Below are 14364 nucleotides of genomic sequence, written 5' to 3'. Positions count from 1 at the left end.
TCTATTAAAAATTAGGATAAGGCTTATAAAGAAAAACTTCAAAGGAACCCTAAGAGTTATTACTTTGTTATTACTCCTGCCATACACAATACTCATGATTTCTAACTCCTAGAAGAGCCAGATAATCAGGTACGCAACATGATGGTAATAAAAGCATTCTCTAGAATTAGAGACCTGCATTTCTATTAGCAACCACTTTACATATTGTTTAAATAATTCCTTGAAGCCAAGGTTTCAGTCATGAATAAAGAAGATGTGAGCATGCATTGAGTTTCACTGATTTGTTTAAACAAGCAGGCAGTAAAAAAAGCTTTACCAAAATAGACTCTCATTAGAAAGTTGGCAAGTTTGAACAACTACCACACTTGCAGATGTGCTTCAAGACTTTAACCTTACAAGCTCAGGCACTGCACTTTACTGAGATAAATGTGAACAGCTCAGCCACCAGGCAAACCTATCAACAGCCCATAACTTATTTTATTGCAAATTTAATAATTGCCAGCTTCTAATTGGAAGAGCGATCTATAGCCATCTGTATTTAAAAAGCTACTTAAAAATAAGCTTGAAACTGTAGATCAACAAGATTGGTAGTAGTAACCATTGACAGTTACAACTATAAAACACTTTTCCCATATAAAACTTCTGTTTCCTTTTCTTGATGCTTTCAGAGAACTCATCTTCAGCCACAAAAGCGGACACTCTGAATAGGGTGTCTCTACTGTTAGACAATTTCCCACCTCACTGCCAAGTTGAACTTTTTGAAACTTCTAAGGTAGGCACTCAGTTCAGCAGTAACTGACCACAGCCACAAGTATGGTTTAACCCTTCAACTAGAGTTAGGTTTGTTAATGGCAAGACCAAATGTGCACTAAACCACCATTTCTTAACTTCAAGGGGAGGAACAGCCTTTCCTAAACTGAACCAGAAAATGAGGCCTTAGGCAAGCACACAACAGACAGTAGCTAACATTTACAAGGTGCAGTTCAGCCTCTTTGGAACTCTCAGCACATCTGGACATGTGCTATGTGGAAGTATCAGGCTACTTCAAATGATTCACAGGTAGCCAGATCTCACCAGCTGACCTGCTGCTTTTCTGAGCTGTGGATGTGCCTCTGTCCTTCCTCTCTCCCCCTTAAGCTCCCAGAGATACACAGGTCTACAGCTAAACAGCATGGTCTTACATAATGATCTAGAGCTACTGTTCTTTTTCACAATAAAATTCAGAGGAAATAGGACATGGATGTTTGTGATGATTTGGGCAGCTCTTGTTAAGAAAGCAAGCTCACCCACCTATTTGATAAAGCAACACAAATCAAATATGAGTTTGACTCTTTTTAATCTCTCTAGATCCTCCCTGGATACAGAAAGCTCAACAGGGTGAAAGAATGACAAAATACATGCAAAGCAATCTGTCATCTACATTGCTACAATTGTGCTACTCATGGTGCCATCACAAGTCTCTTCTAGATTAGCTTTGGATTTTTGCTGGATGTTTATTTTCTGCAACAGTCCCTGAAACCTTTCCTTGAACACTCATTCATTTCAGAAAAAAAAACATTCTTTTACCGGAAGGCAGAATTTGAGGAGATATGCAAGTGAAAAGTCCGAAAAACACTCCCAGTTCAGTTAATATAATTTTTGAAATAAATTTTCAGGACGGGGGGAGGTTTGCATTTTTCATTTCAGCACAGCTCACTGCAAGGCTTACTGTGCTAACCATTGGGGCTGCTGTTATTCTGATTTGTGTCCACTATTCAGTGTGGAAAGAAAAAGAGAGGAAATTCAAGCAGCACTTAAAGTGTCTGTACACTGAAGTGTACACTTTAGCCAAAGAACAAGTGTGCAGCACAGAAGAGAGAAGAGGTCCAACAAGTACTTGGTTTCTTTATGACCTGGACCAATGTTCCTGCTGCCCAAAGAAATTAATAAGAAACCAATAAATACAATAAATAAGTTCTTAACTTTGAAGATAATTTTTGCTAGCAGTTGGTAAAGCACAAGACAATATTGTAAGGAGAGAATTCTCTAAAAGCATCGTGAGTTTTGTGAGTATTTATTGCACTCTATGCACCAAAACCAACTCCCCCTCCATTTCCCTCCTAGGAAATTACCTTCCAATTTCCCCTCATGGATAAAAGACTCTACAGATGCTGGCAGGGCTTCAGCAGGATTTGTGTCTGATGTGCAACCCGACTCACCGCTATCACTTACCAATACAGCAGGACCAGGAAGACTGTGAGCAAAGCCAGGGTGACCGTGGTACTGTTCATTTCTAGGGAGGCAAGTGCCAGAAGATCTACAGGCGCCATTTTCCTCCACTACAGCTCCAGCCTTGAGTGCTGTGTGCAGGGGAAAGCCTCTGCAAGGGCTGATAAAGCCTTCCACAGCTAAATTAATGACATCTGCAACAAAACAGGAACCGAGAGAGCAAAAATATCTCAAACACCAACTGCAAACCTTTCCTCTTCTCATCAACTGCACACTGAGACAGAACTCAAAGGTTCCCTGAATGATAGAATGTAGCAATTTCCCCCCTCCCACTGTTGTTGACTGTCATGCTGGTAAATATTTACATACCCACCACTTGAGACATCAGTGTTGCTGAGTAGGTTTTTAAACCTCAAGTATGGGAAGCTGGGGACTGTGTGGGGAAAAAAAATGGGGAAGACAGCCTGACCATGTTACAGATCATGGAAGAAAAGTATAAAGGCACTCCGGGGGTGCCCTGACATATAAACATGGTGTTCTCTAAAGTAACTAAAATAGAGCATTTCTGCAATATAAAACTTTATTAGCACTTAATTTCCAAGCTGGTTATACCTTTTAAGAATGGAACAGAGTAAACTTTAAATTATCACAATAATGAGGAGGCATTAGAGGAAAACTAGTCTAATGTGATTCCTAGAATGCATATAAAGAAAGAATTTTGAGTAGAAAGCCACAATTTTTTTGGGTAGTACCAGATCCTTAAGTCAGCATCTGCCACACTGGTGAGACCACACAGACAGCTGTTTGGCTGTATCAACTCAAGTTCATGAGGGCTACAGCAAATTTTCCTGGCTCAGCACAGTGTCTCCCTTGGATGTATCACTAACCAGTCTCTCCAGAGACACTTTGGCTATGCCTGTGTTGTAGTTCTAGTATCAGATTTATCACCAATATGGTCAAATCTATTATCTCTGCATTGTGGCACAGTCAGGCTGCCACAGCCCCTGGGACAATCTGCATACAACAATCAAGTTTTGACCACAGTTGTGGAAATGGTTTGCTCACTGTATATGAATTGTTCAGCTTTCTTCCATATTTTCCTGCCTGCAAACCTCAAGCTCATTTTAAGCATCTGATCCAGTCTATTTAGAAAGGTAAACCAAAGAACACAACTAGAAGCACTTCTATAAGAGAAGTCCACCAACCTGTTATACACTAAAGTAGCTAAATTTCATGATCAAAAAAATCTTTAGGACAACAACATCAGAAGCAGCAGCTTGTAAGTAAACACCTCTGCCCATGACAAAATTCCCTGAACTGTCCACTATCGTTACTTATGAAATTATACGTTCTCATATATATGCTTCAGAGTTCACATCCATCCTAAACAATTTATTTGAAAGACAAGGAAATCAATGCTATGCAAAAAATTGGTTTGTGAATTACATGGTAACCTTGAGAACCAGAAATTCTGTAAAATCTGATTCTTATAACACATCTGATGAAGAGTGATTTCTTCTCTTACTACCCCAAGATAGTAGCTTATATTTAATGTGTAAAGCTTCTCCAATATCACTGTATTACATTTCCTGCTTTTATCAGAGAAGTTAATAATATAGATATCAAAAAAGTAAAGTCTCTAACACAATGGAGTTTAACTTTAAGAAGATTTGACTCTAAGTGAATCACTGCTATTTTGGTTCTCTGTGCTTCACAGCTGCATTAATTCCCCTTCCAGCCTCAGATCCTTACAGAATAAGTAAAAGGTGTTAACCAGCTCATCAGCTCCACAGAACAGCAATGTAGTTCACAGAAAACCTTGCTTCACGTAATAACTCCACTGCTATTCTAGGTCAACAACAGCACTGCTGGTTTGCTGCTGCTGGCAAGTTCTCCAAGAACAACTGCAACAAGATTCAAGACCAGTTACACAAGGAATTAATCAGTGGGTGCATGCTAATCCCAACTAGCAACCAATCCTGTGGGACTTTCAGAAAAAGGAAAAAAAAAAAAATCAAACATTGATAAGCATTAAAGTCTTTTCTGAAATCTAAACCAACCACCACAAGGGTAGAAGACAAAAAATAATATTCCGATTTCACTTTAATTTATTTGGCTTTTTAATAAAATACATTTTTCTGAACATAAAGGACAAATGATCTCCTATTAAAATCAACTGCACAACTCCTATCAGCACACACAGGTCAAGTACAGATCTCACTTGTTTTTTTATGAAGCACTGGAGTCTTTTCCCAATCACACTGAGAGACAGGAGGTATGAATACTGCTTAAATATATGCTTAAGAAAGAAAATAGGGTCTCACATCAGAATCTGGTTTGGAAGAGAACACATAATTGAGCTTATTTTTTCTTTGCATCCTTTTCTGTTTTTGATGATGGAGTTTGTTTTGTTTTATTTTTTAAGCCTCATCATCTGTTTTTGCTGAAGGATTTTAACTTGGCACCTCTGACCATTAAGAAGGGTGGCAAGTATTGACTCTAAAATCTACCTGGAACACTTCTCATCACAGACAGGGTCACTTACAGCTACCATCTTGGAGTTAGCGACCGCAGCTCTGTGAAGCACCACATAAATCCACAAGATACTTGTGGGGGGGAAAGGAGTCAGGGATGCAGAGAGCAATGAAAACAAGCTATTTACCAATCCTGAGAGCTCTCTTTACAAGTGTTTTATATGAGAAATATCATCCTCATTAACACTTAATAGTACAGATATTTTTCACCAACCTCCAAGTTCCTTCTGTGGAGTCATGCTTGCCAGTATGGTAACAGTATTGAAGAACTAGTGAGACAGATAGAAAGTCCCCACTAACCACACGCTGGAGGAAGCCAGAGGCAAGCAGAAGAGAGCCTTTTCCTGTCAGACTGCTGTGAGTCAGCAGCAGTGCCTCCATTTACATCCACAAGGCTTCCCTGAAGATTTGCATCTACCAAGGTTTGCAGTTCCTTGATGTTATGAATAAAAATGGGTGGAGATAATATTAATCTCCTTAAAATGCCTTTATTGATCAGCTCTTTCAATATTTGCTCGAGGGGTTTTTGGCTGCCCGTGCGCGCCGTGGAGGAGGAGGGTCTTTATCAGCTCTGCTGCAGGCAGTTCAACAGAGTTGGAGAACCCGCCCTCGCTGGGAGTAACCCCAGGGTTCTTAGTTTCTTTTGTTTCTTCCGGGGGTCTCATTTCTGGTTTGGTCTTTTTAACTTACAGCTAGTAAGCAAAACCGGAGAAATCAGCTCCTTCGATACTCCAGGGTCCACACGGCCTAGCATTGGTTTCTGTGCGTTTCAATTTTGCTTGGTTTTATTTTATAAGGGGTTTTTGGTGTTAAACGGTATCCCGAGATGCATCTGGGGTTTTTGATTTGCATGTGGGATTAGCCGGGGCGGGCGGCTGGAGACTCTTGCTACCGCATGGCAGTTTTGCAGCAGTCATGGTGTCTCGGGGGTCTCACGCTGCCTCACAGCGGCGGCAACGTTTGCGGGGGTTCGGGCTGGGGCATCTTTGAAGGGAACGGGCTCTCGCTTTAGAGGTCTGTTTTTAAGGTGGTCTGAGGGGTGCCACGGAGGTGGCCCCTCACTGTTACATTACAGGATAAACATTCTAAATTTCATTTTTATCACTTGACACGGTGCCATCCACGCTCTTCTCTTCCGTAGCAACTGAAATCTACCTTGCTCATCCTAAACAGATGTTGGCTAAAACCTACACTGAAGACACCCATCTCATCCTTCATTCCCCACCACTGTCCGGGAGCTCCCCAGCAAATGACAAAAGGAAGTTCAGTGCTGAGCAGCCAGAGCTACAGCCTGCACATCCACTTGCAGCAGTAGCTATTAAAGAGGGAAGTACACAATAGCATTCAATGTCTGAGAGGCTGAATTGTTCCTCAACTGAAAAAGGGCAAAAACCTGGCACCCAGACAATCCAGGTTTTACAGGAAGCCTTCGTGCCTTGGAGCCCTGTCTGAGTCCAGCATTATTTTCTGTAAATGCTCTTCCAAAACAATGCATTTCAACTTCCAAAGGAATACAACTGTGGCTGTGAGCCTCAGCAATGCTTGACATACACAAGTATTGTTCCAACATGAAATACAGAGTTTATTTAAAAGCAGGATTATAGACCTTCCCAGTAAACCTAAATCACGTTAAGGATTTTGACCTGTCTTCAAAGCATATCAAATGGAAAGTGTAGTCTCATATTTCAGGAGCTACTGACTACATCAGCTAGACTAACCACACATTCCTGATAATGATCAAATTGTGCTATTCTACCCCATATATTTTAGGTCTATAATAATCTAATTAAGGCTGAGCCACACCAATTCTATGATAGATGAAGGAAGTCCAGGAAGATGTTACATTTTCATTTTCTAGCAGTTTGTGTCCATAGAAATTCATAGCACAGTCTTCAGATCAACAGAATTCTGCTAAAGACAGCTTAGCCACAAAATACTGTACACAAAATATCACAGAACAGCTTAAAATAGAGATTAATTAGAGACTAGTTTAAATATAAGCTTTAATAAAGCCCATGTAACAAAATGTGTAAGCATATATGATGATAATTTATCTTAATGCAAAAACCTTTCCAGAGTCAAAATGAATTCCTAATGTCTTGAAGGTAGAGCAATCCCAATCAAAAAAAAAAAAAAGAAAAAAAAAGGAAAAAAAAAATCACAGAGGGTTTTTTTGGGGGGGTTTTGTTTATTTGTTTGTTTGGTTGGGTTTTTTGTGGGATTTTTGGGTTTGGGTTTTTTTGGGGTTTTTTTCGGTGGGTTTTTTTGTTGTTGTTGTTGTGTGTTTTTTTTTTTTTTTTTTTTTGTTGTTGTTGTTGTTGTTGTTATTGTTTTATTTAAAACAACTTTAATATCCAAAGTACTGGGAATAATAATGTATCAGAATAGAAGGATTTAGAATGGCCACCTGTGACTTAATTATTGCTATCCCTGTTCAAAGATTGATTAAGCAGTTTAATCAGAAGTTTCTGTACTCCTGCATGACAAACTATGACAAACTACCCAACAGATAGACCACCAAGGCATCAGGCCCTACTAACAAAGATCCTGCTCTACATTTAAAACAGACAGGAGCACCAAAAGGACACCATGACCTCATGGGAGATTCTTGAGTCACCTTGAATAAAGCAACTCCAATAAAGGGGATCTCAAAAAGCAAAAACAGTAACAGTAAAACCACACTAAAGAGGCCATCTTCATGACACTTCCAACTGAGAAGCAGAAAAACACACTTTTGCACCTAAATTGTTTTGCCAAGTCAGAAACTGGTTATAGTAGCCTAAATGCTTCTCAGGAAACAGCATTCAGTTTAAAATTCTAGGAAAGTTAAATTACACAAACTTGTACTTCACTAACAAATTTAATCTTAGCTTCCTAAAAGTTATGGTACTTCAAACACAGTGTCTTAGAGGCTAAAAAACTCATTATGCTAACTAAATGTAGTGCCACTGTACTGAGTCCCCTCTAAAGCAACAAGCTGTGAGATATCCTAGTTATTTCAAAGAACTCCTGTTAGAAATGGCATAGATTTTGTGGTCAAAAGAAATGACAGTTTCTTCCTCTTGCTGTGAGAGTTTGGAATGAGTTTCTAAATTAAAGTTACCTTTGCTAATAGTGACATTAAGATCTTGCAGCCTCTTAAATTCCAGAGAAAGTGGAAATTAGTGTAACATCTGCTGCCCATTGCCAGGCATTTCTAAGCAAATTGACTTTATTAAATAATTGGTAACTTGTTTATATTTCTATAGCTTGCTTTAGAAACATTGATTGATTCAAGCAATCCTATAATTTCATTGTCCTATAAACTTGACTAGAGATAAATAAGGATTTATGTTCACAGATCAATAGCTCCACATTCACAGAAAAAGCCAAATAACTCTGCCTAGACTACTCTTGTAGTTGCAGAGAGACATATAAATGTTTGCAAAAATATCAGGGTAAGAGCTATTAAGTTTTTTGTTTTGTTTTTTTCTTTTTCTGAAGCTCAGTTTTTAAACACCATGAAAAATACCTAACCTTCTTTGTCTGATTGAAAAGCTACTCTAGATAACAAATTCCAGGCTTGAATTCTCCAAACTATATTTTGGTGCTGGATCACAGATCAAAGAACTGTGAAAAACTTAACAGAAACACCTTTTTCTATAACTTAATTAAACAAACTATAGACTAATACGATGCATTTATCAGTACCCAGTCAGAATTCAAAAGGACAAATGGGAAATGCACCAAAAGTCTCAAAAACCTTGAACCTCAGACAAGGCAAAGACAAAAAAAATTCTTCACCTGAGGTTCACCATTTTTTCTTTCAAATGTCTCATGCTCCCAGAAGAAACTCCACAGATGTGAATGGAGAATGTGCCCATGGGTTATGGCCTTCAGCCTGACAAGAATGGTAGAATTCTTCCCATCTGGGAACTGTGGGCAGTATCAGCTGTCCCTTTACAGCTTATCTCTAACTTTCTAAAACCAGACAGAGGGTTTAGATGCAATTGTCCCTCTGAGATGAATAAGACAGCAAAAAGAGAGAGCAAATGTATGTGCAATGTATTAGATGATACGAACATGCCAAAACCAGAACAGGTACTACATCTCAGGCACTACTGCCACTAGTCTCTGGACAGAAGAGGCCGTAAATTTGCAAAAAGGAAAATGAAGAGTGGCAATGAAGCAAGTCAGACTAATACTACTGCCACAGCAATGGTTCTCATACCTCAAGGAGCCCAGAAGCTTAGTTTACATCCACATGTAGAAACACAACCTGAGTGCAAAGAAATTCAAACTGGCAGCAAAAGAAATCACTGAGGACCAGTTCTTCTGCAATTCTTCAGTGGCATCTATAGAACCACTTCTTGAGATGCAGAAACATCCCTTCACAGGACACTCTCCTGGAGATCACCAGGTGCAGGGTTTGGTAATGCTGCTCTGACTCCTGCAGATGTGGCAGGGGAAGCTGTTGCCCTATTGCCTCTCTTGCCTCTGAAAATGTTCCCCATGACAAGCATTTCAAAATTACAATAACTGAACTGTGAACAACCATGATGATTATTCTCAGATGGCAGTAAGAACACAAAATCTATGGGGCACTGGAACACACAAAGCTGGGACAGGAAGACACACTGAACCTTCACACTATGTGGCAAATGCAGGGACAATATAAAGTATCTTGAAATGCCTTATTTTCATTCATGCCCCTATACAGAGTGTACTTGCTGCCTAAATGTATGCATCACATGGTGAATAATTCTTGGTAGATCAGGCCAAATATTCCCAAAGGCCTTCTTACCCATATGAAAGGGAGCACAGATAACTGACATGCAAATTGCAGCCCCCTTATACATGTCAGAGAAACACATGTAACATATGGGGGGTAGCTTTACTCCAGTTCAGCCTTTTGTGCTTTCCCATTCATTGGGCTTTTTGGCTGCAGACCTTTCTGCTGACCACTTGTACATTAATTCACCAAATTAGGAATCCCTTCAGCTATCTAATTCTCAGCAGATATGTTGTAACACAGACGTGCATAATAAGTGAGGGGAGAGGAAAAAAAGAAGAAGTGAAAAAAAAATTATGTGATCACAAAACCAGCACTTCCAAATCTCAAGCTTTTTCTGAACTCTTAGTTTAGTTGAGTTTTTTGTTACAGCACTAGTTGTTCATTTGTGCAATTGTGATAAATCCAGGTTTTACTGGCGGCAAGGACTGTCAAGCTCGAAGCAAGGAAAAAAGTGCTCAGAAGCTGTGAAAATCAAAGGATCGGGGCTAAAATTCGAATTAAACTATTTTAATTGCTCAATTTAAAAAAATGGATATTTTTCCTGCAGCCTCATGGATCTGAGTGTAAATCTGTGATTTCTGAATGTTTGAGGTTAGCAATACTTGCAAAAGGGCATGAACCTAATAAGCTGACCTGTTAGTCAAGGGAAGAGGTTAACTGGAAGACTAAATAACCTGACATTATGAGTTGAAACAGCAAGAAAAACTTAGTCTCAACAAGATTTCAACCCTGCTGACACTTCTTTTAGCTTCATCTCTCAAAGAGTACTGTAGTTGGGATCTGAGCCTAAAGTTTACAGTGTCCAGCCTCTTTCCTACTTTCTGATGTCTTTCACCAAGCGGCAGATAAACCCAGCCTTATATTGTAGCTGGACTAGTACAAAAAGGAAATACCTATCTTTCTCAGGGTATGGGGAACTCTCTTCTCAAGAGCCCCAGCTCTGCCTGAGGCAGCTCAGGCTAACTAGAAATTCCCAGAGACAAAGAGAGGTTTTGATGAGCAGTAATTCAGAGGGGGCCCCATGGATGCATGTGAGCATTTTAAGGGTCTAGCAAAGAATTTCTGTAAGTCTGGTGCAGGTAGATGTTCTCTGTCCTCGTGTGATGCACTCAGCTCTGTGGACAGAGAGCACCAACTCCAAACATAAAATACTGGTTTTCTCTCAGTATATGTAACTCCAATGAACCTTTTTGGAGCACTGAGGGTACACTGAGAAGATTACACCCCATAATGTGCAGTTATGGCTGTACTGTAAATGCAACATTACATGCTTTCTATTATGGTTCAAGACCACTCTGCTCTTCAAGACTGTTACAAACCTCAGAAAACAGAGGTTTATAATGGAAACACTGAAACACACAACTCTAAAAACCTCAGCAGAGAGGAAATATAGCTATAAATTCAGCTTTTCTTTTCCAGTATACACATTGGCAAGTTATGAATAATATGTATTTCTACACTTACAACAGACAGATGCGCACACTGCTGAGGGTAACCTTTGCTGTAAAAGTGAAGGATGGAAAGAACTCAGAGTGGAAAGAGCAACCTTCATCTTGTGTTTTACAGAGTTACTGCAATGATGACATAAACCCAGCAATTGAAATCTAGTAGCCTGTGCACCAAGGCTGAATTTCAAATGCACTTTTTTTAGAAAGGGTGGGTTATGGTTCTATGGGCAGCAAGAAAAAGACATGACACCCTCAAACTCCCTCAGCCTTTTTTGTTTTTATAAAAGACTTGGGTGTTAGGATGCTGTTTAAATGACACTGCAAATCAGCTTGCTACCCATTCAAAAACAGATATTCTATACATATTCTCTTCTGTGTAAAATCTGGTCATTATCTCCTTAACACTACCAAGAAGCAAAATTTGGACTTGTAAGTACTGTAAAAAACCCTGCTCTGTTTGGCAAGAGAAAGGTGGCCAGGCAACTACACTGTGGCTGAAGCATTTGGGGGTTTCTTCGGGTATTAATAGCAACTGCAGAGGTGGGTCAATATAATCCCATTATCCATATCACACTGTGTGATTTCTGATGTGTAAAACCAACACGACTGCCATTTCAGAGCCGTGCTGCTGTTGGGTAAACAGGGAAATCCATGCCTGTTTTAAATATTGCAGCCTGACTGTCAGATGGAGAAAGACAGAGTAAGGAGGTCCATCCTCCTTCAGCACCAGGAGGGCGGGGGTAGAGGCCCCTACCACTGTTGCTGCCTGCACAGGGCTTGGTGCCACCATCACCATCCTCCTCCTCAGTCACCTGCCCTGCCCCAGGGTTGCAGCATTATCCCCAGCCATCACACTTCTCTGGAGACATTCTTGCAGGAGTTCTGACACCCTGGCTTAAGTTACCATATGTACTGTCCGTGTACAGAGAAACACTCAAAGCTCAGCTAGGCTGTATGCAGTTATCATCCCTGTTTATTATATTAGTGCTGTCTACATTTAAGAAAGTTTTTTGAATGTGCAGAAAATGCTTCCAGATTGACATGCCCCTATAAATTAATTTCTATTCCAATTCAGATGCACCCATAAGTTATTTTCTATTACAAATATATCAGTAATGCCACTAATCAGTCTATGAGTTACATGAAAAACTTCACCTGGAAAGCATTTACAGCTGCTGGTTTTTAAGGTAATGGATTAATGGGTAGAAGGTGTAGAACTTCTTACCAACACCTCTAATACTAGCTATACATTTCAGATCTGAGGGCACTGTGTTTAACCTTTCTGCATGTTTGATTCATGAAGGACACCAGCTCCTCTGCTTTCTGCCTTCTGCCTGTCCGTATGAAGGCAGTCTTGATGCCTTGGTGTAAAAACCCCACACACCCAAAACCATACCTCACTGGCCCAGAGCTGCCAAGCCTCTCAACAGGAAGGGAACTGCCTCCTTGTCCAGACCTGTTTAGTTCAGCATTTGGCAACTTCTGCAGAGAACAGCAAAGCTTCTTTATTGCCATTAAAAGGGCAACACAATTCCCAGCAGAACACCTTTACCAGGAGGGTCTCCTGTCTTCACTTCCACCTTTTTTGTTTAAATAGGGTCTTGCACCAGTAGACTTAGCTAAAAACTCCCACTCTGCTCCCACAATTTTCAGCCTGCCCACTGCCTGCTGCTTCACCCCAGAAGCAGTAGCTGAGAATCAGTGACCCTGACCATAAGCAATGCATACAACAAATCTGTGGTCTTCAGAATAATAACTAAATTATTTACAGGAAAGGATGACAAGGGTATAATTGTGTCATGGAACCGAGTCTCTATGCACAGGGCATTACTATTTCACATACACTTAGCCCTGGGAGGCCTGCAGTGTGTCCTTTTGCAAGGTACTTACCACAGCTCTCTGGCAATTTACACTCAGGTGTAAGGACCAACAGCAAGGCTGGAATAGATTCCCAGTTGTTTGCTTGCCAGAGGATCACAGCCAAAACCTTCAGAAGTGTTTTACCTTACCCAGGAAGCACACAAAACCATTTCTCCTCTCCCTGCTCTCTGACCACTGCTCTGTTTTATTAAGCAGCAGGGTGAAACAGAAACATTTCCAAGGATTTTCACTGTAGTGGTCTGAAGAGCCTGAAACTTTGAGTTGCCTCCAGTTGAGCAAACAACAGATACACTGGAAGAAGGAAATGTACACAGATAGAGTCTATTGCAGCCACATATGCGAAATATGTATTTGTCAATTTCCCTCTACTAAAACCTAGAAAATCAACATAAAAGAAAAAAAGTACTTTAAAAGCAAGTTTAAATTCAGCAAAAAAGCTGTATGCTATAAGACCCTTATTCATTAGCGAAAGATTTACAGCCTAGGGGAGTGGGATTCCTACCCTCACTTTTTCTAAGACTGAATGATTATTTATTCCACTAATCTTTGCCTAGAGGAGCCAACACATCTAATCATGGCTGCGGGGAAGAATGGCATCTCTCCCTGATCCCACACGCTGACACGGCAGACAGAGCCGCCAGCCAACCCAAACTCCGATGACTCTACCCAAAGATGTGCCACAGGAACGAAATGGCAAAACATTCCAGCAAAAGAAAAGGGCAAGGAAGACTAGGATGGACCACAGGATTTACACAGGAGATCCTTACCTTCAGAGGTCTCCAGCGGTTCCTGGCTGGGGTGCCAGTCGCAGCTGCCCTGCAGCAGTCTGAGGCAGCAGTGAGGCGCGGAGCGATCGCCGCCTCCCACAGAACAGACAGGTGCTGGGTCGTGGGACTACAACTCCCAAGAGTTGTACAACTCTCCCGCGCCTCCCTGCCCCGTCTCCCTGGGCTGGCCCTCGCCACGCCCTCTGGGGGCTGTAGTTCCACCCCCACCCCCAGCCTCCCCGGCTGGCATGCTCTTGCTGGGAAAGGAGGCTTTGCGTGGCCGCAAACGAAGCTAACACTCTGAGACCTTTAATATGTTTCTTTTTAAAAGGGTCTATACATGTATGTCTGCATTACAAATAACAATTAAAAAAAAAAAAAGTGCAAAACTCAGCAAATATTTTTTATCTCCAGCAAGGGGGAAAATGAGAAGTTAGTGTACTTCCAATTGGCTTTCTACTTCTGGTGGGGGTTCTTTGTTTTGCTGTGAAGGGAGAAGGGGAAAAGTGAAAAGTAAAAGCTCATAAGTAAGTGTTGCCAAATAACTTTGCAAATCAGATGGGAAAAGCTCAAAAGTTCCCATACACTAATTAGTTAATGACTGGCCTCAAGCCTGCAAACGTGCCGATACTTAACTGTATACTCCACTGAAGTGAATGCAATTGAACCTCATACTCCAGTTGTTACAGAAACTCAAGGCCTCTAGAAATTATAAGCATGGCTTAGTAATGCAGAGATTTTAAAAGTAATTA

General features: G+C 40.7%; 1 protein-coding gene across 4 annotated transcripts in view; it reads right to left on the bottom strand.

Annotated features, from left to right (window-relative positions):
• The window catches only part of TBXAS1 (thromboxane A synthase 1), a 262140-nt gene extending 259816 nt beyond the window's left edge, over positions 1-2324 (bottom strand). For all 4 annotated transcript variants that reach the window (XM_083859365.1, XM_083859369.1, XM_083859367.1 and 1 more), the window contains exon 1: positions 2212-2324. In XM_083859365.1, coding sequence (XP_083715491.1) covers positions 2212-2309 — 98 coding nt within the window. In that variant the 5' untranslated portion in view covers positions 2310-2324. The remainder of the gene's footprint in view (positions 1-2211) is intronic.
• Between the last annotated feature and the right edge of the window lie 12040 nt (positions 2325-14364).

The sequence above is a fragment of the Zosterops lateralis genome (genome assembly GCF_965231275.1).
Source record: "Zosterops lateralis genome assembly, chromosome: 4".
Lineage (NCBI taxonomy): Eukaryota > Metazoa > Chordata > Aves > Passeriformes > Zosteropidae > Zosterops > Zosterops lateralis.
Note: the sequence above shows the minus strand (reverse complement) of the source record. Positions and strands in the feature narration are given on the sequence as shown.